Source organism: Alosa alosa, chromosome 19 (assembly GCF_017589495.1).
Source record: "Alosa alosa isolate M-15738 ecotype Scorff River chromosome 19, AALO_Geno_1.1, whole genome shotgun sequence".
Classification (NCBI taxonomy): Eukaryota; Metazoa; Chordata; class Actinopteri; order Clupeiformes; family Clupeidae; genus Alosa; species Alosa alosa.
Window position 1 is genome coordinate 25,149,730 of NC_063207.1, and position 26,677 is coordinate 25,176,406.

General features: G+C 45.2%; 1 protein-coding gene across 10 annotated transcripts in view; it reads left to right on the top strand.

The window, feature by feature from the left end:
- The window catches only part of meis2a (Meis homeobox 2a), an 88,689-nt gene extending 73,893 nt beyond the window's left edge, over nt 1-14,796 (top strand). For 5 of the 10 annotated variants that reach the window (XM_048227383.1, XM_048227385.1, XM_048227387.1 and 2 more), the window contains exons 10-13: nt 6,840-6,898; nt 8,596-8,706; nt 9,218-9,317; nt 12,857-12,994. In XM_048227383.1, coding sequence (XP_048083340.1) covers nt 6,840-6,898; nt 8,596-8,706; nt 9,218-9,276 — 229 coding nt within the window. In that variant the 3' untranslated portion in view covers nt 9,277-9,317; nt 12,857-12,994. Of the gene's footprint in view, nt 1-6,839; nt 6,899-8,595; nt 8,712-9,217; nt 9,318-11,454; nt 11,479-11,653; nt 11,667-12,856 lie in introns of all 10 variants that reach the window. The other 5 variants (XM_048227388.1, XM_048227389.1, XM_048227390.1 and 2 more) reach the window with 3 other exon arrangements.
- Nucleotides 14,797-26,677: the final 11,881 nt, after the last annotated feature.

The following is a 26,677-nucleotide window of genomic DNA, read 5'->3' on the forward strand; positions in this document are numbered from 1 at the left end:
ATGCCCCAGTAAGGGGGGATTCCCTGCTGTGTGATGAGTTTTTTTTAACACCCCCACCCCACCCCCCTTTTAACCCCCAACCGGGGGAGTGCCCGTATCCCTGACCAGGCCACAGGTGTCTGAGTCCAACTGTGCTTATCTGAGGAATTAAGCAGGGAGGGCAGCGAGGTCTTTAGGAGCCCCACTGCAGGCCTGGCATAGCACAGCACAGCACAGCTCTGCTGGGGTTTTTAAGCTCACACAGGTCTGCTCTGGTCTGTGTCACTGTGTTCGGCTGGTACACAGTATGTGTGTGTGTGTGTGTGTGTTGTTTAATAGGCCACAGCACCAGACCTCTGACTGATTCCAGCCTGGCTTCAATGAGCTCTCTGCTATCAGCGCATGCCTAAGAGTGCTAAACCCTGAGTCAAGCACAGCTTAGCCTTCACTGCAGAGAGAAGAAGGGAGAGGGAGAGGAGAAGAGAGGAGAGGAGAGGAGAGAGAGGGTGAAAGAGAGAGAGAGAGTTAGACAGAGAAGGAATGCCGCAGTGCTATTGATTTATTTTAATTAAAAGCTCGTTAAATCGTGTCAGTTTGCAAAACAAATATATAATTCTTTGTCTGATTTTCCACGTCCCGTCTTAATGACTCCTTCTACTTCTGGAGTCCAAGAGGGAGGAAACAGCTTTTAAACAAAGAGGAGAAGAAGTATGTTCTAAAAGAGAACAGACAGGCTCCGGAAAAAAAGAAAGAATAAAAGTGAAAGAGAGAGAGATAGGGGGAGGGGGAGGGGGAGGGAGGGAGGGGGGGGCAAAAACAGGCCTAACAAATGTGGGCCGAGGCTCATGGAAGGTGAGCAGATTTTCCCCTCGGAGAGGTGCTGGGGGAAGGGAGGTATGTAAACACAGTGGCAGGCCTGAACACCAGGGCCCTTGCGGCATGGCCACTCCAAAAACAGCCGTGTGACTCACCACACCACGCCACACCACGCTACACCACACCACGCTACACCACACCACACCACGCTACACCACACCACACCACGCTACACCACTCTGTCCTGCTCCCACTGCCATCTGCACTAAATCAAACACAGGGGTGAGGTAATGCTCACTCCTCGGCTTATGTCTCTTGACTCCTGTTTTAACTTAAGGAAGAGAGAGAGAGAGAGAGAGAGAGAGAGAGGAGAGAGACATAATAGAAATAGCTTGAGGAAGCCTCAGGTCGCTCCTCCTCCTCCTTCTCTTCCGTGCCCTCCCCCTTTCTTTTTAAGTAGCTCCGCAAAGATCTTTTCAGATGGTTTATGATAAATCCGCAGATAGGCACAATCAGGTGGCCGGCTTAAATAGCTACAGTGTCTCTCCAAGACACCGGCGCGCGGCACGGAGATTGCATCTGTGTTTACCCCACACCAGATTAAGGGCCGCCATTGGCCGGCAGACAGCGCGTGACCCTTTTAGGGAGTGATAATTGGGCCATGTTTGCTTTTATTAAATCCACCCTCCCACCGCTTAATCTGTGTACACTTCCTAGGTCAAAGTGGACACTAGTATTCTTTCCCCTCCTTCTCACCCCCCTGGCTACAAGGGGCTGCTTCCTCCTTTGAGCGTTCCACGGACTAGGATTTAATTAGTTTGTGTTGGACTTGTTTTTTTTTTTTGGTTGTTGTTTTTTCTGAGATGGAAGCGTGGAAGGGGATGAGATTTAATTTGAACCAGAGAATCCGTATTGGCAAAGGATGATGAAAGTTGAGCATGTTGAAACTTTTTGTTGTTGTGTGAAGTTTCCCTGTACAAAATTAGGTTCACAGAGTTTGACTGGCAAGCAGAGACTTACTCTCCCGTGCCCTAAAGCAGAATTGCTCACAGACCACGCTTTTACAGTTTTGTTTTCAAACAACAAACTCCAAGACTCAGACGGGTCCTAAAGAAAACGGAATCAGCTGGAACAATATGACAGGTTCTGAGGGACAACACATTTGTAGCCTCTCTCTCTCTCTCTCTCTCTCTCTCTCTCTCTCCTTACCATGTGTAACTATCTCATCATAAACTCGTCAAACCAGTGACCCCGTTCCCGATTGGCTGGGCTGGCATAGTTCCTGCTCCTGATAGGCTGAAGCTCTCTCTCACTCTCTCTCTCTCTCTCTCTTGGCCGTGCTCCAGGGCAGGGTGGTTTGGCATGAGGATTTGTCAGGGAAAGGAATGCTGACAACAGGAGCCAGTTACCAGGTGTGGCGAGCAGTCGGCTCACAACCAGAGGACACAAGTCCCCATTTCCCCCCCTCCCTCCTCTCCCTGACACTCCCAGAGGCACAGAACATACCCTGGCCAGCCCCCAAATGCACTGAGCCACCACGGGCCGACCCTGCCACAACACACACACACACACAGCAGTGCAGTCGGAGCCACAATGAAGAGGGGAGGTGGCAGGTAAATAGCAAGAGCCTGCTAAGCACCAGTGCTCAGGAGTCACACAGCGTAGTGGGGCAGAGCCCTGTGATCCGTCCCCACACCACGCTGGGTACTTTACTTCTTAAAAAAAGTCAAAAAACTCAACTGACCCCCTCCCTACACACACACACACACACACTCCCCTTCTCTCTTCACCCCCTTTTATGTTTGTTTGAGCTGCGATTTCTGGCCTGGGGATCGAATGTTGATCCTGCTCCACGGAAGGCTGGGGTCAAGTGGACTCCTGCAGCTAGGTCTCCATTATTCATATCTTATTGTGTTATGAATCTTTAGTGGGAGAAAGAGAGGGAGGGAAGGAGGGAGGAGAGGAGAGGAGGGGGGGTTGAGTGCTCAGTGCAGCAGTAATTCCTTCAGTCTGGGTTGATTGTGAAAGCCAGTGCACTGACAGGGAAAGGAGAGGAGAGGAGGAGAGGAAGGGGTGAGGAGGTTTGCGGCGTGGTGGTGGCGGCACGTGAGGCACACAGTTTTGGCGCACACCCCCTCACCTCAGTGAAACTGGCAGATGAAAAGGCGCCCCTCGAAAGACTAGAGTCTGCCTCCTAAGGGCCTTTCACAGTAGGCTGTGAGGAACATGCCCTCTCTTTCTACCCCTCTCTCTTTCTCTCTCTCTCACACACACACATACACACGACACACACACACACACCACACACACACACAAACACACACACACTCGCAGACGTTTGCTCATATATACATAGAAACTTGTCATCCACCGAAAGAATTCTGGGTAGTTTGGAACAGACCTTTTCTTCTCTCCTCCTTCTCTTCCCCCCTCCCCCCTCCCCCCTTCTCTTTTTTTCATACACACCCCGCAATTGATTTGTAAAACCTGCTGGCCCTCCCGTTAAAAAAGCGGAGGCCTGTCGGAGTGTTTTCCCCCGGCAGTAATGTACACATTCTGCAGAGTATCCAAAGGAATGACCTCCCTGTGACCCGCTAACCTTGCCTTTAATTATTTGTTTGAAGACAGCGTAGAGTTCCCATGCTGAGAGGTGCAGGGGGAGAGAGAGAGGGGAGGGTGATAATACCAGCCAGTGTGCCTCATGGGGGAATGTGCAGCCAAGGCGGGGGCTGTGTGTGTGTGTGTGTGTGTGTGTATGTGTGTGCGCACACGTAGGGCGTTGGGGAGTTGGGGGGGGGTAGGCTAGTGGTGGTAAAATTGTAGAGGGCCATATTAAAGAGACTACCAGATGTAAATAATAAAATTTAAAAATGGCAGTGGGTGAAACTCGTGTCGCTCCGTCGGCAAGGGAATGGACTCCAGAGGATGACAACCGTGGCAGAGAGACATGGTGTGTGTGTGTGTGTGTGTGTGTGTGTGTGTGTGTTTCTTTCTGCATGTGTGTGAATGTCTGTGAGTGTGTTTGAGGTATGCAGGCTGATGTAATGCATGTAGAACTGTGAATGCATGTGTGTATGTATGTATTTATGTTCACATGTATGTATGTATGTATGTATGTATGTGGGCATTTGTGTACAAATATGTATGAAGACGAAGTGTGTGTGTGTGTGTGTGTGTGTGTGTGTGTGTGTGTGTGTGTGTGTCAGCATTCTTCCATCTCCCAGTGTGCCCCCAGCCTCGGTATGCCAGCGCGCTCTCGCTCCCATCTCTGGAGGGTTCGGCGTGTGTTGTTCTAAGCACACACCATTAGCAGCTCATGGGGGGAGAGAAAACAGTGTTATCAGCCCCAGCTCTGATAATCTCAATTGGCTTCACTCGGCCCGATAAAAGGCGCTCGGGGGGCAGGAGAGGGCTCTGGTCAATCCCCTGGAACCCCCCACGGAACTCTGGCAACTTGTTTGGGGAATGAAAACAGACACGTGTGTGTGTGTGTGTTGAGTGTGTGTGTGTGTGTGTGTGTATGTGTGTGTTGAGTGTGTGTGTATGTGTGTGTGTGTGTGTGTGTGTATGTATGTGTGTGGGGCATTGTTGGTGAGACACATGTGGCCACCAGGGACAGTGCTGACATGAAGGTGGGAAGACGCCTGTCGGAGCTGTGAAGGAAGTGTAGGAATGCCTATTTGTGAATTTGTGAGTGTGTGTGTGTTGAGTGTGTGTGTGTGTGTGTGTGTGTGTGTGTGTGTGCATGTATGTGTGTGATGGCACCATCTTGCCTCCATATCCCCCATCTCTTCCCGCATGTGACTCATTAAACAACTCTCTCATTCTTCCCATTCCGCTGGCGTCATGAACAGAGCTCTCTGGCCATAAAGCGCTCTGATCGGTGGACTAATATAGTGTATGAATCACAAATCAAAACTCCGAGCCCAGCGCTCGTCTCACGTGGCTGTGCGTAGAGAGGCCTTCTGCTCTCATAACCGCTGATACAGCCTGGCCATATTTCACACGTGAGGAACCTCCTTAATGTTACGTGTTTATGGTCCAGTAGCACAAAATGGGTCAAATTCTCATGCTGGAGAGTCTGGAGCATACTACCTGAGAGAGAGGGGACAGAAGAGTCTACTGGTAGTCAGCGTTCTGAAAAGTCTTATTTTCCCCCATGTTTACCCACTCAGCTGGTTTTGATGCGGGATGCCTGAAACTGGGTTCCAGTACTGGCAAAACAACATTTCAGACAGAGCTTAAGCATGAAGGCAATGACAGGTCAATGCCAGCCAGCTTTTTAAAATGGCTGAGTGCGGAAATTAGCTAAATTCTTTATTTTTTCTTCTTTTTGAAGAGAAATATGCATATATGTGAGCTAAAGGGGAGGGACCTGTTTCCGAGAAAGAAATATCTTCGAAACGATTGGGTAAATTCGGCGAAATTCGGAGCTAGTCATTATGGCATTCCAGAACACCCCACCAACCATCACCAGCACAACCACGGAGCCCTGTTCTGTGCTCCGCTCTCCTCTCCTCTGAAGCTCACTCTGCTAATACAGAAGACTTTTCTCTCTTTCATGTCTGACCCTCTCATCCTTCGCTCCCGAGCCTAGAGAAAGAAAGGGACCGAGAGCAGAGAACTTTCTGTGCACTCCCACAAATGAGCTTGACGTCTCTTTTTTACCCCTCCCCAACTGTACGTTTTGTACATTTAAGCATGTCACTTTGAAAAGCCCAGATTACGGCCATTTAAGTTAATAGGAGAAGGTAAGGGCAGGTATCAGGGGTTCATGGGGGATTTGGAGCCCAAATTGATTCCAGCCCTCTCCGGCATCTAATGACCAGTGCTAGACCACTGCCCTCTGTGTGTGCTAGCAGGCCTTTTTTTCCTCCCTTTTCTGTGTGGAATCAGGCGGCAGGCCGTGCAGGATAGCCCCGCGATGATTTGAAACCTCCCCCTAATCTCAAACACATGTTCCTACCTGTAGTGTTAACTCCTCCATGCATTTTTTAATGCTCGGGATGAGGGGGAGTCTCTCTCTCTCTTTCTCTCTCGGGAGTGGCCAGCCTCTCGTTGACATGAACCTGGGCGTCCAGTGCACTCTCTCCCTCACTCTTTGCCTCCTTTCCCCCACACTCCCAGCCCTTCAGGGGGTGGTGGGGGCAGAAAAAAGCTGCTTGCCCCTGGCTGGCACTAACCTCCAGATGACCCCGCTGGCTTTACAGTCAAAAGCCGCAGGAGCGAGGAGGGCCACGGAGTCTTTGTGGAGCTGCACTTATTTGCCGCTATGGCGGTGATAAAACTTCAGACAGCCTAATTGATGGGCTCGCTGACATAACAATACCTCGTGAAAGCGCGGAGTGGCAATGCCTGCTCCTCATTTATGGACAGCTGGAAGGGGTGCGGAGCCCCCTACAATGAAGCCAGCAGGGGGGGGGGGGGCAAAGGGAAGGGAGGGCTTTCTGGGGTGGGGGGGCACTGAATGAAAGGAGCCATTTGTGTTGTGGCCCTTGCAAACTTTTAACTTATTCTGAATTTCTAATGAGTGATAACACACCAAGAATAATGTTTATGTGCACGAGAGAGAGAGAGAGACAGAGAGAGTGGAGAGAGAGAGAGAGGAGAGAGAGAGAGTGGAGAGAGATTTGGGGTGCTAAAGAGGTCCAGTGGGTTTGTGGCATGGTGGCCCCAGTGCCGTGGCTACATTTAATGCCTGTGGAATGTCTCCCCGGTAGCCATGGCGACCCAGTGTAATCAAGGGCTGTATTAAACAACAGGGATATATCATAAGCGACATTAAAAGGATACCTCGTTGGGCTCCCAAGTCTGGGCACAATCGGCCCTTTGTGGAGCGGTTTGGGCTTTGGAAGGCTTGGAGGGCCAAGTCGTTAATGCCACCATAAAGTCATGCAAATTGTATTGTTTTGTTTCTTGTGGCCTCTAATGAATATTTGTCTCACTGAATGGTAGCGGGTGATTTAACGTGTGCCTTTCTCTCTCTCTCTCTCCCTCTCTCTTTCATCCCTCCCTCCTTCCCACCCTTTTCTTGTCTTTCCCAGGTTCATTAACGCCAGAAGAAGAATAGTACAGCCTATGATTGACCAGTCAAATCGAGCAGGTAAAAAAAAAAAGATACACACACATGCTCACACATAAACCCATGCTCACACACACAAAAAACATACCCTAGCCTCTCTATCTGTTCCCATAGCTCTGTCAAATCTGCCCCCTCCCTCTCCGTTGCCAGGATAAACATTCACCCTGATGCCCTCTTGCCGAGGAAAGTCCCCTCCTCCTCCCCCCCTTTCTCTTCCCCTTCTTCTCCTCCAGCACATCTTCTCTTTCCCTTCTTCCTTGAAATGAGAAGTGTTCCACTAGGACCTGACATGTTGCCTGATTGACTCTAATTGGAGATTTCCCAGGCTAACCAGTAACCAGACAGAAGTATACTAGTGCATGATGTCTGTGCATCACTAATTGAACTCCAGAGGAGTTCCATACACGCTTTAAGCACCTTGATGTAATTTTATTTAAATAATCTGCCATATCCTGCTGCATAACACATCCAGTAATTGTTGGTAATCTCTTCATTTTAGTAGAAAGGGCAAAAAAACAGCCATTCCATGTCATCAATTGAATTCACATGACATAGTTTCAGATGCAGATTTATTATTTCCTTATGGCCAGATTAAAATCAGAGGGCCTTGGTATTGCAAACTGATTCGGCATTGATTTCCCATATCTTTGCATAGCACAGATCGAACAGACCTTGCTGTCAGATTAAGTCATAAACATGTCACTCTGAAAATCCACCACGAACCCCACGAGCACATGCATGCTTTACACAGCAACCCCAGGCTCTCAGGCTGTGCAACACATTACTGCAGCAGCCGAAACAAAATACTGAGCAATTTGTCTCTGAGTAGCGCTGAGGCTCTTTGTCGATTATCTGGGGTAAAGAAGCACAAATTGGGGTGGAGATTGTGCAAATGAAGTTAGGCAATTATTGAAATGAGATGCGTTCCAAAACGAAATCCCAGCGAGTCCCCGCCACGGGTTTTTCTTTTGCGAAGGGGGGATTCGCTTTGCCGTGGATATGTGAACGGGTGCTTCCAAACTGTCGCAATCAGCATGCCTCCCAAAGACAGCATGCCTAACAGCTTCCCCCTAATCTTCTGGGCTTACAGATTACTCCGGATAATGCACTCTAGCCCTGGAATACACTCATGTGTACAGACTTCTTTCAGAGAATCAAATCCTTTTAGTGCAATACGACATACACGCAACATATTGTTCAGCGAAAGAGTTTGTCAATTCGATTCATTTTCAGCAGTGTAATTTGTAATGACTAGAATGACAAAGTCAATCAAAAATACCCAGCATAGTCTTCATTCATGGTTGGATACATGGTGTCTGGCAGTAAAGTGTATTTATATTGTCAATATGCTTAAAGTGGACTACTAGTAACATGATGCAAATGGTTTTGATAGGATACAATATACGTTGCATATGTTGTGTATAAGTGTTTCCTTACCGCATTGGAGAACAGCATGACAGCTTGGCTGTTTTCTAATGAAAGAGTGAAAGATGTGTGTGTGTGTGTGTGTGTGTGTGTCTGTGTGTGCATGTGTGTGGATTTACATGAGGATTTGCATGCATGCCCTTTCATGTTGTGTGTATGTGTGTGTGGGGACCATGTGAATGTAGCACAATGTCTTGCAGTATGCACGGGCTGGAGCTTGAGACACTATCTGATTGTCTGGTGTGTCTTCTCTCTCTCCCTTCCCCTGGCGTCCGCGTTCTTACTACAATCAGGTTTTCTTCTTGATCCTTCAGTGAGCCAAGGAGCAGCGTACAGTCCGGAGGGGCAGCCCATGGGCAGCTTCGTGCTGGACGGTCAGCAACACATGGGAATCCGGCCAGCCGGTAAGGCCCAGAAACACACACACACACACACACACACACACTCACTCACACTCACACTCTCTCCGGCCTCTCATCAAAGTACACCACACAATAAACACCAGCCACTACACACTCCCAGACTAACACACCCTCACACACCCAAACTAAACACTGAAGCGACAAAAAGCACCCACCTGCTAGTCAGGCCCAAGCAAACCCTTGGGCTGAGATACTGCCTGCTGCCTGCCTTCCTCATCCTCTTCCTCCCTTTCTTCTATAATGGTGGGATACAGAGCGCTCCACAGCTGTAAGATAGGACTCATGCAGTTCTACTGTATCAAGGGATTCCTACTTTTGATGGCACTCCCCCCCCCCCCCCCCCACACCTGCTTTGATTGATATTTCAGGTGCTTTAAATGAAAGGTGTTTCTCTTCATGTTGGGTTCTTGCTCTGATCAGCTGTGATTCAACCTTTTGCTGACCTATCTGGTGTCTTCTCTCTCTCTCTCTCTCTCTCTCTCTGTTGTTCCAGGGCCTATGAGTGGAATGGGCATGAATATGGGTATGGATGGGCAATGGCACTACATGTAACCTCCATCTTGTAAAGCAAAATCACAAAGAAAAAGGGGGAAGTAAGTACTAGGCTCCTTATCTCTTGGCTTATCTCCTTACCTGTTTGCCCTTTTCAACCAAAAATGCTCACTGATTCTCCTTGATCCACAATCCAATACCACACAACACCCTCTCAAACACGACCCTCTGCTGGCCTTCCCTGTGTGCTTTTCCAACGGGGGGGTGGTGGGGAGTGAGAGGGAAAACTAGCCCCAGGATGAATGGGGGCGCTGGGAATAGTGGGAAGCTCTGTGCTCGCTTCTGATGGCCCCCGGGGAGACGACTTGTGGCGCCAGGCGACCACAACCAGGAAGAGAGAGATGGAAAGAGAGAGAAAAGGAGAAAAAAAAAGTAGGAGGACAGCAAAGAAAAGTGCCGGCACACAAATTTATTTATCACAACAGCGGTGGCGGTGGTGGCGGCATCGCTCTGCACATCTCGCGGGCAGCCAATGCAAATGTTGGACATTTAGGGGAAAAAACAACATCTCCAGGGGCAAGGGGCTGACGGGGAGAAATTAAGCAGGCTCCAGTGAAGCGATAAAGAAGGAGAAGTGAAGCTGTCCTCCGAGTGACATAAATCTGTCAGGCCCAAGGATTGATGCCCAAATTATCTTATATGCAAAGACGGGAGCGCCGCAGTACATTACGGTCCCCGAGCGAGATATACGGGCTGGGGGTGACACATCCGATCCTTCACTGGGGAGGGGTATGGTTGGGGGCCGGGTGGCTGGCTGTTGGGGGGGACCTGAGTGTTTTGATTATTTTTTACTGGGTATTGGGGTGTATGAGGGTGGGAATAGGAGGAGGAGGAGGAGGAGGAGGAGGAGGGGGGGGTAGGCGGGTTTGGGGGTGGCAGTGACTCCAAACATGAGACAGAGATTCAGAGATAAATTTAAAGGGACATAGATGTTTAAAACAGCCACACACAGGAAGACGGGAGAGGAGGGGGTGTTTCTCTGTTCTCTCACAACTCTCCTGTCTTTCCACTTGCTGTGGCTAAATGGCCGCAGCCTGATTAAGACGCCCATTACACCACCCATCCCCACCCCCCCCCCCACCCATCCCCCTCAAGTGCCGCGGCGCTGACATTTGAGAAATCAAGACATATCGCATCCTAACGCCAGCAGGGCACAGGGAATTTTATTTAACACCTACCCGGCTCTGCTCAATGAGCCACAGTATAATAACACTTACCTTGATTAAAAGAACCCTTTATATGTAAATAGGCGGCGGATTTTTCTATAGGGTCACCATGGCGATTCTTCCGACAGAGACCCCCTCCCACACACACACACAACCAACTCCCTCCTTTGCCCCCAGCTTCCCTTACTAATGGAGTCAGAAAAAAACTAGAGTGCAATGTTCCCTAAAACAGCCACATAGAGACAACATTTGCTCAGCTTGAATAATTCTTAATATAGGCTATATAATTTCTAGACTATTTAATTACATAACATATTTTATGCTTCATGACCAATTACATTAATAGCTTAATACAGGGGAATATTACCCCTCTCTTGATTTGATTACGCAGCCACACAATATGGTATATTTGGTAGTTAATTATCGTCAGCCATTGAGCGGGTTGCTCTGCTATAACCGGCAGGAGGAGAGTGGGCCTTTCTGAGCGCGGCGTTATTGTCTTCAGATGGTTTTACCACTCCTGTTAATAAAGGAGCGCTCCGCAGATCTACTTAACAGAATGACTGCAGCTTACAAGGCTTGAGATTACCAGCTTACAGTGTCAAAAACATCTGCTGGGCCTTTTAACGGGGACCCGCTCTAGGTTATATGGAGGTGAGCGTACTCCTTGCATGGCGCTCACCCCCCTGCCCCACACCGCACCTCACCCCGACTCACACACTCACACTCACCCCTCAGCCGGATTGATTTACCTTTTTTTATGACCCCGATAGTGGGCTTTTAAAAGACCGCTTTAACAAACATGTGCATTCGCAATGAACCTGCGTGGAGGAGCGGGTATTAGAAAATGGCGCGGCTTTCAGCCAATGAGATTGGCCATTAATCTCCCCCTTCGCCTGTCCTGTTTTTTTCCTTCTCTTTCTCTCCTCTCTCACTCCCTCTTTCTTTCGCTCTCTCCCCTCCTTCTGGGCCCTCCTGTGTAATTTCTTAATTGCGCCGTACCAAGGTAGAGGAATGTCGAGAGTTAGCATGCCTGGTGACCTTGGTGCGACCCCTCTCTCCCCCCGTCCCTCCCCACCACCCCCTGTACTGTTGCTAATCCCCAGGGGTTCACATTACAAAGCAGTGAAGCCCAGGCCTCTGCCCTGCTCCTTACCTAGACCTGCAGGAGCCCAGCACAACCTAGCCTAGCCTAGCCTAGCTTAGCCTAGCCTATAGCCCCAGGCTCATCTGGCCTTGCCCCACTCCCCTTCAGCCTCTCCAGGCTTCACTGTTCACTTCTAGGCCAGGTTGTTCCCTCCATCCCCAGGTCCATCTCACCCACCCACCACCACCCTCCAATCACCCTCCCTTACCTGCCTGGGTCTGTTTACTGCAAATACAACTCTGAATAACTAAACAGTGACACTACAGAGCAGCCTCTGTCCCCACGGCCGCCACTCACAGCACGGCTCACGCCAGCCTGCCCAGGCCTCCACACATGAAGGAGTCTCAATGCTCTAATCCCAAGGAATCAGCAATCAGCATTTTCCCCTGCCTATCACTGACACCAACCACATACAAACCACACACACATACACACACACACACACACACACACACACACACACACACACACAGTCTTTGCATCTCTCTCCATTTCCTTACTGAAGATGCAGTCTTCCTTCCTGACCAACAAGTAGAATTACCACTCGGACCATATCTTTTTTTTTGTTGCTAGACAAACAAGAAGCTTTGCTAATACAGTATATTCTTAGAACTAGTGTATTGTTACAGTTAACTGGCTTCCTAAATTATTAAAGAAAACTTATTTGAGAGGGTTTCAAATCAAATATGCTCACTGCAGCCCGTACCTCGTGAGAGATGCTTTTCCTGTTACTTAATTCAGCTGGGTAGCGGACGTCTCTCATCTCCCAGCAGTGTGCAATCACATATCACTGCTGAGAACATCAATACAGCTCTTTGCTTCCTTCCCATCCTGCCAGACGTCAGTGTCAGTGGATGCACGCGGGATCGTTTTACAACCTGAACTGACCAGGAATGTATCAGACACTGTATAGCCCACCCTGTCCCTGAAATAGCGCAACGCTTTGTGTGCGTTCGCTAAGTGCTCCTCTGCTAAATTGTGCAGTGCATGCATTTTGGTGGGGGCTGTGGGGCGTGGGGAGGTGTTATGGAAAGTGGGAAAGGGGAGGTGGGGCAAGATTTGGAGGAAGGGAAGCCGTCCAAAAAGTACCCAGCCAGCAGATGTTTCTGTTTGCTAATGAACAAGTCATTCATGTTGCCTGGCGGTCAGGGCGGACAATTATGTGTGTATCAGGGAGTGTTAGCAGTGGGAGTGCACTGTGTGTGAAACTTCCCCTATCAGTTGGCACTGCCACTAACCAATCTCTCTCTCTCTCTCTTTTCCACAGGGGAGTACGTACCTCAGACTGGCCCAGTGGGTATGAGCATGGCCCCACCTGGTTTCGCCCCTCCCCAGATGTCCCCGCACCCCTCCCAGCTCCGACACGCCCCAGCCCTGCACCCGTACCTGCCCGGACACCCGCACCACCCCCACCACCACCACCCGCACCACCACCACCCTCACCATGCCCAGCCCCACCCGGCCATGCTGATGCACGGAGGCCCACCTCCTCACCCAGGAATGACCATGTCCGCACAGAGCCCCCCCCTCATCACCCCCCTCGACCACAGCACTGCTGGACAAGACCTGGACATCCACGTTCAATAGGGCAAGGGAACCCGCCTACATGAGCAAGCGACGATAACAACACAGCTAAGAAAACAGTGACCGCAACATCGCCGCCCCTCCCTGGCAAACACGTCATTTTGAGACTATTTTTTAAGGAAAAAAGGAAAATCATTTTGACCACAATTAGAGAAACAGAGAAAGAAAAAAAAAACAGAGATGGAATTCCATTACGAGCTGTGAGAAGTTTTTTTTAAATCTTGTCAATTTTGTTACTTTCACCAACGGAGGACCAAGCTGACAAGAACACTTTGTAAAGTCTTGGGCTTTTGTTAAAGATCAACAGAAGATGTTTCAATTTACAACATGACTCCAAATGCACACTCTCACATACAAAACACACACACACACACACACACACATGTACACACACACACACACACACACATTTTCACACATACTAACCTATACACTTTCAAAAACACTCCTTGAGTGACTGACACCTTCAAACAATTTTAAAGAAAATCACTCTGGAAGGGTTAAAAGAGGAAAAAAACAACACAAAAACAGACTCCAAGAGTTATAACTACTGTAGTATAAAAACGTATAGAAACTAAGTTAAAACTTGTGCATTTTTTTTCATTGGATCACACAATTTATGTTTCCTGAGCTTAGTTCTAGAGTATGAAAAAAAAGGTTAACCCCCCCTTGCTTTTCACACTGTGTGTGCTGTTCCCTGAAGGAGAGACTGTCTTGTTGCAGCAATAAATAAGGAAAACATCTCAACCAATCTCGGCCCCCTTACAAACACAAACTCTGAAGCTTGCAAGGGCTGCAGCTCTGTGTGTTCCACACCAGGAAAAGAAATCGCACGATGAGAAAGAGAGAAAGAGAGAGAGGCTGCCAACCGACTCCCTGTTCTCTCTGGAAGATACAGTTTGAACAGTTTTTTTTTTTCAATCAACTCCCAATTTTTTTTTTTTTTTTGGTTCATGAATGAATGTTGCCCCATAGGTAAAGTCCTTAGTTTTGAATTGCCCAAGCACTGGATTGTGTTGGTTTTATACATTTTTATTTTATTATTTTTATTGTTTTTTTGTTTTTTTTTGTATCTGGGACTCTTTGAGAAAGAGCCTATGGAAGGAAACTGACCGGTGGGAAGCATCCTGCAGTAGTTTTCTTCGCCTCGGGATCGACATAACTTGCCATATGGACAATGCTGACACAATGTTGGATTCTTTGGCACTGAGAGAAGCTATTGATGGTCGATGCACCAAAAAAACCTAAAGCGTACAAAAAAGAAGACAAAAAAAGAACTTAAATTATGAACTCAAAGCTTGGAGAAAAAAGCTAAGAGAATATTGTAACAAACTTCGTACAGAGTTCAGTCTATTAATTGTTTCATGTTAGATATTCTATGTGTTTACCTCAATTGAAAAAGAATGTTTTTTGCTAGTTTCAGATCTGCTGTGGCATTGATATTGTATGTCCATGAATTCCTTCCTTTTTCAGCACGTGTTCCTCACTAGATGAAAAAAAAATGCTGTCTCCCTTAAGCTTTGTCAAAATACATTAAATACTTGTATGAGGACTGTGACGTAATGTTTAAAAGGTGTTCAGTCACAAATGCTGTAATAAATATTTCATTTTTTGATTTTGTTAGATTTTGTGTTAAGTGTGTGTTGCAAAAAAAAAAAAATCATGCAAGACAGTGTAAACCATTCCCCATCAAAGGCTGCAGTTATTGAGAAAGTAAGCGTCATTTCTTATGTCAGACGCAGTGAGTAGGCCTAGTGAAAAGAGTTCTGTGACATATTCAGGGCCAACAAGTAAACTATCTTAGATGACAGGCCATGACCTAAGTCATATTTGATGCAGTGCATATTCTTACTAAGAGCGTCCCTGAAAGTGTATTTACGTTTTAGTGTGAGTTAAGAATGACTAATCGATTATCATAAAACAGTCGCTCTGTTTTAATCACACGCTACTGCATTAGGCTCAAACAATGGATTAAGCAGTCGGCCTCTACCGTTCAAACGCAAAAGGCTCAGAGCGGAAATTTGTCTTGCTCTGAAGCGACCCCTGCTGGTGAAATCCGAAAGGCCCTTGGGCAGCCCGTCACTCTTCTCATATGCGTTGCTGGTATTTTCCCGCGGCCATCGACACACAGCCTTAAAACAGAAATGACAATCTACTGTCACCCTAATTGAAATCTCGTCTCTCCTGTCAAAAGGAACCCAGACAGTAATATGATGTAACGCCAGGCTTATCAGAGGTCGTATCATCGCCACTCTAAAACAAAGCTTGTTTTTAAAGCAGGCTTACAAATAAATGCCGATATAGCCTACATGGTAACAACAAGATAGATGACTATTTTGTAGGTAAAAAATATGCCTGCTGTATCATTGGATGTTCATCGCCTGCATGAATAGTCTATGGGGTGCATAGGCCTAGGCCTACTATAAATAGGCGAGTCAACACTTCAGCCTAGACGGCAACATTAAACCTACAATTCTTAGGGTAGGTTTGTAGCCTACACATGCGCCTAAAATGTAACATATTACCTGCAACCTGTGTTTAACTTAACATATTACCTGCAACCTGTGTTTAACTTAACATATTTAACTGCAACATATTAACTTATTAAATTAAATTGCATTTAATTATATCACTTAAAATAGCCCACAACATTATTTAAAAAATTGTGTAAATGTGGCTTAATTGTTTCACTTTTGATGCAACAGCCTAGGTTAATATCTACTGTGGTAGTTTGTGTAGAGACAAGCATAAGGGCAGATTTATTTTAGTCGGGTTACGACCAGCCTTGCCCCAAGGATTCTACAAGAGTCTTGATAATATAGGCTATCTCTGAATTTACTAATACTGAATTTACTGTTTAATGTCGTGAAATTATTAGATAAGAAATTGGCATGATGGTTGGATAGTTTTCTGCTCACCTCGAAAGACAAATCGAAAATCACGACAAATGATGCAGGGTCGATAAAGAAAATAATATAGACCTATGTAGGCTACTAGCATGCAGCCTATATTTTTAATTCCGGTATACTTCTCGGCGGTAGGTCAACTAAAATCACACACAAATCCAGTGATAAGTCTTGAAAAAAATGAAGAGAGGGTTACAATAATTTTACCAAGAATGGAAGCAATTACAACCCACCACTATAGTGACAAAATGAAAGTTGCCTGTGTCATGCCTTTCCGTCTTAAATCCATAAATAGATAAAATATTCTAACACATGCACGTACAATTTTACTCAGTAATCAAGAGATCAGGAATGAATAAAATATGTATTATTTGATTTTGGAAGGTTATACCGTTGCCTGCAATAGTCCTCATGCAAGCAATTCGCAATGATGTAGTAGCCTATCCTCAGAATTGGATATGTTAAGTTTTGTCAATCTTGGAGATACTGAAAACAGAACGAAGAACTGTGTGAGAAGGGATTATCAGGAGAGAAATTCCTGCATTATTGTGAAGGAGGGAGACTCTAATATTAATAGTTTTACATCCTTCGTCTCTTTCTCTCTTTTCTCTCCTCTCTCTTTTTTTTGAAGAGACAGAAGGTAGATTGCCTTTGCTGCTTCTCTTTCCCGATTCGGGGTGACAGGGATGATGGATGATCCAGCCGAGCTAAACAACCCCTCCCCTTCATCTCCTCTCTGTCAAAGCTACTTCGGGTACCGCTGCAGGAATAAAATACGGAACATTCCCGCTGCACAATACCCGAGCCAAAGCCTTTTCCTGCTCCTGCATGCGTCGTTCGCATCCAACGATATTAAATGTCCACAATAAACATGCGCAAAACCATGAGCACTCTTGCGCACAAAGGCAACATGTTAATAAACCCTTAACCCGTTGATAATATCCGATCCTTACCAAAGGTCCTCACAATATTTGGTTCCGCAGTGCCCACTCAAAGTGGAGATTCAATAATTGCTTTACATTTTGAATAAAGAATACAACATGCACTAATATTAAACGGAATATGGGGATTCAAGAAAATGTGCAGCCTTATGTGCGTCAAATGCAGTCACACTCACTATCCCCCTTAATAAGTTTCAGCAACTATCATTTTTTAAAACTAAACAGGCAACTGATGTTGTATTTTATTTTATCTATGTGTATGTATATTTAGCCTATCCCTGTATTATCTTTTATTTTGTTATTATTCCCCTGCTGCTATTAATTTCGGAGCCGAGGGAACTAGATAATCTAGCCTACTTGCACGTCAGATGGAGAATTGTTTGTATTTCTCATTTTTAAACTCAGCCTTTGTGAGCTTTCTTTTTGTAGCCGTTTCCATTTTGGGTTGCCCTCTTCTTTTACATTTCAGCAGTTTTCCCCTTCTTTTGCCATAAGGTGTTTCTATGACTACGTTATATATGTGAGAGGGTCAGAAGCGGGGGTTCCTGGGAGAAAAGGGCCGCATTTCGGTGATCATTTATCACTGTCAGCCGCATAATGATTCTCCCTGCAGTCCTCTATTGATGAGGATAATTACATTAGCTCAGAGTGACTGATCAATAAAGAACAGGGAAAATGTTTTATTATAGCAAACCAAAAGGGTTTCTGGAGGGAATGCTTGTGTTTTTATATACTCATATATAGGCTAACTGGTTTCAGATTCAAACCGTTCCACAAAAAGTTCTACTGTTTCGTGTTTGGAAATTGGAAAACCCGACGTGAGTTGTTTATAGCAAAAAAAAACAAAAAAAAACAGCTCGATGGATTTGCGTTCCTTCATGCAGATAGCTGTTGCTGTCCGGTCTCATCTCGTTTCATTTCATTAGAACAACAAGGCCATTGAAGATGGATCCTCTGCATGATCTCCATTGCCTCATTACAAGACAAGAAACGCACACAGCTTATATTGTTTATCAAGTTCGGAATGTAGTAGCCTATAACTACAAGGTGGCATTAAGACATATCTGGTTTGTGTGCCATTAAAAAAATACAGGACAGTGCAACTGCATTAATGCATATGCCTGTTGAAGATTTTAAAGTTAAACTTCTCGACCAATGCTTACACAGTTATTTCAATTACAGGTTGACACCGACACTTTTGTCTTTATGCTTTGGTCTGTTGTCAGGGTAAAGGCTGTCGAGAGAGAGAGAGAGAGAGAGAGAGAGAGAGAGAGAGAGAGAATGTGTGTGTGTGTGTGTGTGTGTGTGCTAATTGTCAACAACTTATTCCCTGCAGGAATGTTGCTAACTCCTTCGCCCAATCCTCTGTAGTGCTAGATGCCAACTTGCATTTACTCTTCATGAACGTGCCTCCGGGAGACAGTCAATAACTTATTATGTAGGCCTATATCCTATTTTTTTTATTTTATATAATCTAACTGTAATATATTCTATTGTAATAACCTACTTAAAATGTTAATATTATACGCTCATTTATTATTATTATTATTATTATTATTATTATTATTATTATATTAGTAGCAGCCTAGTAGCCTACTAGTAGGTCTATTCTAGAAGTAGTAACCTATGAATTATATGACAAAATTGTTCCTTTATAGCAGTGCCATATTCATACGGCTAATAAGAATGAGATAAACATCAAATGCAAAATAAAACACAAAAGGGTTTCTCTGTTTTTTTTCCACCAAATTGTTGAAACAGTTGCCACTTAAACACATCTTAACAAGGGGAAGAATAAGAGGTGTCTTATGAAAAGAGATAAACCCGACAGCAGTCTCTGTTCTGAAAGGAAGATCACATTAATAACTGGCAGGGTAATGTTGAGGACTTTTCTCGCATGGTCGCTTTTTTGAATTAGAGCCGATTTCTTCACACTCCACGGGTGCTTGTCTTCTTAAAAATGAGTGACAGATTTTGCTCTCCCTCCTCCCCCTCTCCTTTAAACTCGATGATGTAAAATTTCTAATTAGTTAAATCGCATTGCTAAAGGGTGCAGAATTGGCAATAGAAAATTGAAATGGTCAGTCGGAGGTTAGAAAAATAAGAAGGGACATATGACTGAAAAAAGTGAAGTGCAATAGAATAAAATAGCTTAGAGTTTAGTCAAGCCTAAGGACCCAGAGCCTTTATTTTTCAATCAGTTAAGATTTAATTAGCGACCCTGGGGCTGGACGATCTGATATTTTCTCATTAGATTCCCTTTGCTAATGTTGGGTGTTAGATTGGCTTAAAGGTTGTCAACATTTGACCGGTCTTCGACTGAAATAATCACGGTTTATAGCTTGAGGACTAGATTCTGCAAATAAATACCATCTTGATCGGCGGAACTAACAGGCGCAAAAATGTTAATGATTTATCGTTGCGTTTCCTAACTTGCATTAGTGCATACATTTTTCGGCTATTTGAACAAAAAAAGGTTAAAAATGTCTTGCGGGAAGCCCAGGGCAGCAAAGTGAGACATTTCACGAGAACTGTAAATAACAGAAAACGTTGGCCATTGGCTCAGGAGGAGAGTAAACAGTAAGAATGGAGACAGGGCTAGGGGGAGAGAGAGCTTCTCCCCCGCCCAAACCAAGCTCAAACGCACCCCTGGGCACAATGCTACAACGTCATGGCGACCCCTTCTGGATGATAAAATAAAAGTAGTCTATGTGCATAACACATTGTCCATACTTAGTTATTTCTAAAACGTAAGGAAGAGAAAACCAACTTTCCAACGGTTCGCTACAATTTTTGCTTCCGTGTCAATTAATATTTCATTGATGATGAGTGAGTTTTTGGTCAGGGTTCATCAACATGTGCGCAGCAGCTTAGCCCTTACAGTCAGCGAGGTGTAGCCTATATAATGACAGTGATAGGCTTGTCCATATTCAGAGTCTAATGAAATCTGACTGCTTAGGCCATTTTCTGTTTGATCATAGGCTGCAGTAATCATTAAAATTACTTGTTGAATTTTCGGGTTTGCATATCATTGCAATCGCAACGCTGAAGTCGGATACATTATTATGTAGGCTATCTGTGGCATTATGTTTCTATTTCAGCCACGTTCATGCATAGGCCACTTGGTTTTGGGTAAAGTAGCCTAGGTAATTGAATAGCGATCATGCTTGCCTAGGCTATATCAGGGACCTGTTGCAAAGCTACCTGGTGTTTAAAATAGCTTTTCATAGTTTTCATGTCATCTCACTTATTCAGTTACACTAACGTCAGTGCAGGGCAAGATGTTGATGGGTAAAATCATAGGCATGAACTAACACACCCAGGAAAGACGCCTGAACCATTAGTCTTGAACCACTTGAAGATTATGACTGAGAGTGGCATCACTAACCATTATCGTCTCGGGTGGCAGTTAGAACCACTCCTTATTTTTCACAACAAAGTAATGGTGTGTCTTAACAGTAGAGAGAGAAAGAAGAGACGGGAAAGGAACGTCGGTGTCACTCACCATAGCCCCTGCTTGCTGATGGCGACTCACAAACATTGCTTAGTGGGGTAAGATTCATTGAGACGTCGAGGGCGCATGAACGTGAATTCGATACATTTTTATCACAGGCCTACACATTTTTAACAACGAAAATATTTTTTACATAATATTTTCACAATTAATAAACAGTTTTATTGTTGCTATACTGACACGCATTCGTCTGCTAGGCTATCTAATATGATAGGCCTACTTGGCTGATGGGTAGACAAACCTTATTTCTGAGGAACGATAGGCTACTAAAATTAGTCTTTTGAAATATAAAACTTAGGTGAGAATCATGCTTTATTCTAATTACCACCAAAGTTCAAACGGTAAACAGTGTAAACGCAGATTACAGAAGATTAGCTTTGAGGGTCTTTGATGTGTCTGGTTTTCCAGCTGCTCAGTGAGAAGGAAAAACGGTTAAAGAGCCAGAAAATGTAAGCTCCGCGGCTTTACAGGCCGGTAACGAGATTTAGTCCACATTTTGGAGACAAATCTGGTGATATTAGGAATGGCCACTTAGTTAACAACCTCGCTCAATCCCTATCCCAGTGAAACGAGTTAAGAGGATAATGCTTAAATAATCAAACGTCAAAGAAGAAAGCTTCTAACACAGAACCTCTGTGGTGAAATAATAGAAGGTAGCCTACTGTAGCACATTGCACTTGTTTTGACATAGCCTAGGAAATATGATTAATTGCAATCTGATACAGAAGTAAAATTTAGACTTTCTTTGAGATAATTGTTCCAGTAGACTAAATAATTACTGCATTCTGATCTAAATACAAAGTAGCCCATTGGTTGCACACCAGCGTTGGTTATGACGTTATTGTTATTATTGGTGCGTCTGTGACCCAGTTAAAGTAGGCTACACTGCGATAGTTCAGTGCAGTGTAGCCGATAGTTCATGGCAAAGCATTTAATTATTTAAGTGTCATGAAGCTTATTTAAAACATGTTGCGGATTTGCCCTTATACAGGTTACATTTTAGTAGCCTATATATAAACAACTAACTGAAAGATTTAAACATCAGTGTAAATACACTGCAAAGATGTTTCCAATTGCATATCTGCAACATGCAGCATTTAGAGTGACACATGATTTTCCTTCCCCTCTTCACCAGGCAGCAGTGGGATCTGTGGGAAGAGCTGCAGATCCACTACATACATGTATGCGTTGCTGGGAATTACATTAAGGTGGTGATGAACACGCACACCTCAGGCCTGACAGGCACCACAGAACCTGGTGGAAGTCACTGGGAGAGCACACATGTCCTCCTAGTGTGTGTGTGTGTGAGAGAGAGTGTATCAGTCTGAAGGAGGGGAGAGATAGCAGGGGCCCTGTTAGCAGTCGGAAGCTCTGGTGCTGAAAAGCAATAGCTAGTGTCAAGAGCTTTTTTAGTCCATCACTACAGCGGGTGGCAATAAATAGCATCAGGGGATGTCCAAACTATGACATAAGCCAATTTGGGGCTCAGGCCACTGGCATGACAACTTGTTGGAGCTGACCAGACTCTGAGGGGCAAGCGAGACCCAGAGACAAATTAAGCTTGTGGTTTCCCAACAAATGTCAATAGTCAGTGAGGCACCTTCATTCCTGTATCTTAGCGGCTCGTATCTTATCTGGCCATACCCGTAGGCAGGGCAATACTCAGGGGAATAGCCAGTTATAATCAGCCATTCGGGCCAATGGCAAGTCGCTGGAGTTAAAACTGATGACTCATCTGGAGACAGGAAGTCTTCTGACACTGAAGAAGTTCATGGCTTGGCCAAATTGCCCAGTTAGTCTAATCAGTTAAAAGACCCCACGTGTACACACCAACTGTTGATAGGTCATTATCTGTGTCGGATTTAGAATGAATTTCAACAGTGTGTGTGCAGACAGAAAGACATGGTAGGAACATAGTAGTTAATATTACCAAATAGGTCAATGACAAGCAGAATAAAGGTATTCATTTTACAAAAATGTTTGATTATAGACAGCAGGCTAAATGTTCAACCATTATGGATTAAGTCTACCATAATATTTCTGAGAAAGTAATTAAATACATAAAGTGTAAAAGCTGGGACATTGAATTATTTCACCCAGGCCTACTGGTCTATTCATTTTACAACATTACATTATGCTGGGATACTAATCAATAGCATTGGAAGGAAGCCTGTCTCTTACATTTAGACCTTTTAAAATTCAGTCGTGATTGTTAAGCAGCTATATTTGCATATGCTCCGCATCCAGGCAGAATATTTAATGCACATCTAAACAAATATGTTTGTCAAAGTTAACTATATATTGAAAGAAGCATAGCAACAGCCAAGGCGGGCGGATAAGGATGTGCCCCTACATTTGAGTGTCGGTGCAAATGTGTTGTTAAAGTGACAAAGTGCTTGTGTTTACGCGTTAGGAGAAGACAAGAACGCTTGCAGCAAAACAGTTAATTGCTCACCGCAGCGAGACCCAACAAAATGCTCATATAGCTTGGGTGAAAAATACCCCCCCCTCCCCCTCAGGCCTCCGGCATGCTCAGCCTCCACCCCTTGCCTCCACGGTTCCCCTCGTACACAAAAATATTATGTTGCCAGTGGCAACAATTTAATAAAATAACCAATCACATCTGCCTTTTCAAACACTTCCTAAATGAAGCCAGGGACCGTCAATAACGGGGAAAGCCGTCTCGTCTCGGTGTGAGGCGCTCTCTCAGCAGGATTTATTGCGCCGTGATAGATGATCATTGGCGCTGTTTTGGCAAAAGCGAGGGAGGCTTGTGAATGGGCGTCCGAGAGAGCGTGTGAGGGCCCGCGGTGCAGCGCCGGGTCCTATCAGCGGGATGGGTAGCTTTGATTTTGTTTAGAGCGCGCCAGTCACCGTTTGAGTTCGAAGGCCGTGAACCCTCCGCAGATATTTTGTGTACACATGTGCATGTGTGGGTTTACACACACACACACACATATTTCCCTCACACTGACACCACCCCCTTCCACGCAAGAACATTTATTTCATAATAACAAGCCAGTGACAGCTCTCATCAGGATATCTCGCTCACAATTGTGAACTTGTGGGAGGGTGCGCCAGGGTTTGTTTTTCCTGTATCAAATTTTCCCCCAGCAACCCCCCTCCAGCAGTAGAACCACATTTTCCTAAGTCATATTTTTAATCACATGTCTCTCAGAATGTCATGCCTGCAGCCCCTCCCGTTGACTGGCCGCTGCCCCCCCCCATGCTGGCCGGGCTCTGTGGAGGACGAGTTGAGCCCACCTCTCTGAACCAGTGGTGACACTGAATCTGGGTCATCTCTGTCAGGGCCCAAATGCCAGTCAGGACCCTGACCTTTACAAGAAGACCATGGCTGCAACCTACGCTCAGAGATAGAGCAGACAGTTTAGCTCTTTCTCTGCCTCTCTCCGAGTATGATCAAAGACCTTTCTTTACTCTTTCCTATGTCTATGACGGTTACCATGGAGGGGACTAATCAAAACAGGCAAGCAAATATAATGACTGTTCAAAATGACTGACATTAGGCATATCAGCCTGCCATAGCTCCAAGCCAACGTAATGACACGAAGCACATGAAGACACAACGTCTCAAGTCTCACTCGAAGGAACTCAAAATATGCTCTCCGGATTTTTTTTTTCTGCCTATGTCTGCTGCCTTGACATCAACTGTTTTTACCAATGTGTGGTGGGCCACAGCAAATGTACATTTAATCCTTCACTTAGCAAGAAGCCCAGTCAACACCTTTCAGCACCCCTCACACAAGAGTCATCCAGGATATATGGGTTTCCACAAACTGGCAATCGTTTTTTAAGAAAGGGGCTTGAGTTACAGGCAAGTGTTTGATGACAGTATCATGCATCAAATAGGGGCTGGTTTAATTACTGCGTGTAGATAAATGTGAACTAGTATCAATTTATGAGTTGTCAGAACATGTTCTACAATTTTATAAAATTATTTATGGTCTGTTCATTTGGTTCTACAGACAACTAATGGCAAAAATGAACTGATATGAAATTAAGAGGCAAGCCAAAATAATTGTTAGTCTTATGCCTACTGTGTATTTTGGTGGTTAAAAAATGTAAAAAAAAGAAAAATTACTGAGTAACCAACATGAAATATATATATAAAAAATAAAAAAAAATGCATAATTCAACAACTGAATCTCAGATGTACTGAGGGTTCATCAAAGTAGCAGACAGTAGAGAAAGTTTTCTTGTGTTAGCTTTCTATGTCTGCTTTTACTAACTTTCAGAAAGCTGTGTTAATAATTATAACTAACTAAAAGATATCTTTGTAGTGTTTTGCAGAGCAACTACAGAAAAAATGCTGTTCCCAGACATGGACCTACTGTCTCAATTTAAACACATCTGTATTTTTTTTTCATATTCCGATTGACATGTTACTTGGCTGCAGCATTTATGTTGTCTCTGTTGTCAGTTTTACATGTTCACAGTCTGCAGAGAAATGATGGCTTTGCCAAACATTTGCTCAATTGAAATATCCATCCCAGTAAGTGGAAGAACATTTCAGAAAGTATAAGCTTCTACTTTCTCTTCATCGACTCCCTTTCAGACCATTCATCACACCACTAAAAACGTTCTTCCAATATCATCTGGCAAGCCAATCTGAAGGCCTCTCCAGAAAAGCGCATATATTTTAATTCAGAAGTCCCCCGGCACTACGGGGAGGCCAACATAGGCTCCAGTGCAGCGGGTCCGACCGAGACAGGACATCCCTTGACCATAAATAACCAGGAATCTCAAAGCTGGGAGTGCATGAGGTGGTCTGCTGCAGGGAGCCCCAGGCACTTTGTGTTGCTCTCCCTGGGTCTTGGTGGTTTGGGTTGGCCGCTCAGGCTTGCTGGGGGATGAGACAGTTTGGGGGTGGCTCAACACGGAGATGCTACACTGTGGAAAGCGCGAGCGACCTATGGGGATCACGACGACGACGGGAGCAGGCGGAGCATTCTGCGGCCAGCTGCGTCGGAAAACCAAACTGACCTACGGGGGCCTCAAAACACGGCCTTCAAAGAGGCCCACACAGAGACCAGCTTCTGCGGTGGTTTGACCTCCTAAACAACCAACTATATTTCATAGCACATAAGTTGCATTCCGGCCCAGCTGATATGACACAATACAATAGGATGACTTTAAATTTCATGCCTCATGCTCTCCTCTCCCAACCCACCAATGGAACTTTACGGAAATGATTTAACACTATTGAAACTATTGAAACTGTTTCAGTGACCAAACATCCCAAAATATTTGAGTGAATCCTGTCTGCCTGCCTGCGCGTAGCAACACTGCTACCCATCTGAGAGTGTGAGTGAGGCACCAGTCAGTCAGTCGCTGGAGGAGGGTGTGAGCTTGGACCCCTGCACCATGTGGGGTCTAGTTCAGTCCTCTCACACCAGATCGCATTGCAGCTGAGCACAAGGAGTGCCGCACTCAGGAAGCACGCACTCCACGTCTGCCTTATTTGGAGAGTAGTCCCAGACTGTTGTCGAGACACGAACAATGAATCTAAAAGGGGACAACGGAGGGTGGCTGGTAATTCAACAACGAAAAAATTAAATAAATGTAAGGAGACAGAGAAAACTCTATGATTGAAGGGTACTTTTTTTTTGGAAAGGGTACTTTTTTGTTGGGAAGGATACTTTTTTTTCTTGCCATGTCATTCTCACATCTGAACCTCTGCCTTTGAAGTGGTGTTAAAAACAGAAGACGGCATAGGGGGAAAACTGTATTTGGATTGCATTGTGTGCAGAAACTAATTTATTGGGGTTGACCCCAGCTTCTCTTTTGTGACGCGGCCATCTTAGGAAACAATGGCAGGAAGGCTCGAAACCAGAGAGGAACTGAATCTGCTGTTTACAGTTTTTTTTTCTACTCCCTTATTCAATCACTCCATTTAAAAAACTGGTTAGAAAGAAAGAAAAACTTGGGGAGTCCATGAGGGGCTATAAAGAGTTGTCTGAGCATTCCATGCCAGAGAAATAAGCCCCCTATTTACAGGGCACAGGGGGATAGTTGTTTTATACCACTTGGGATAGAGAGGGGTGCCTGTGCCTGTGTGTTGGGGAGTTTATGTTAGTGTGTGTGTGTGTGTGTGTGTCTGTGTGTGTTTTAGAGGTGAGGTG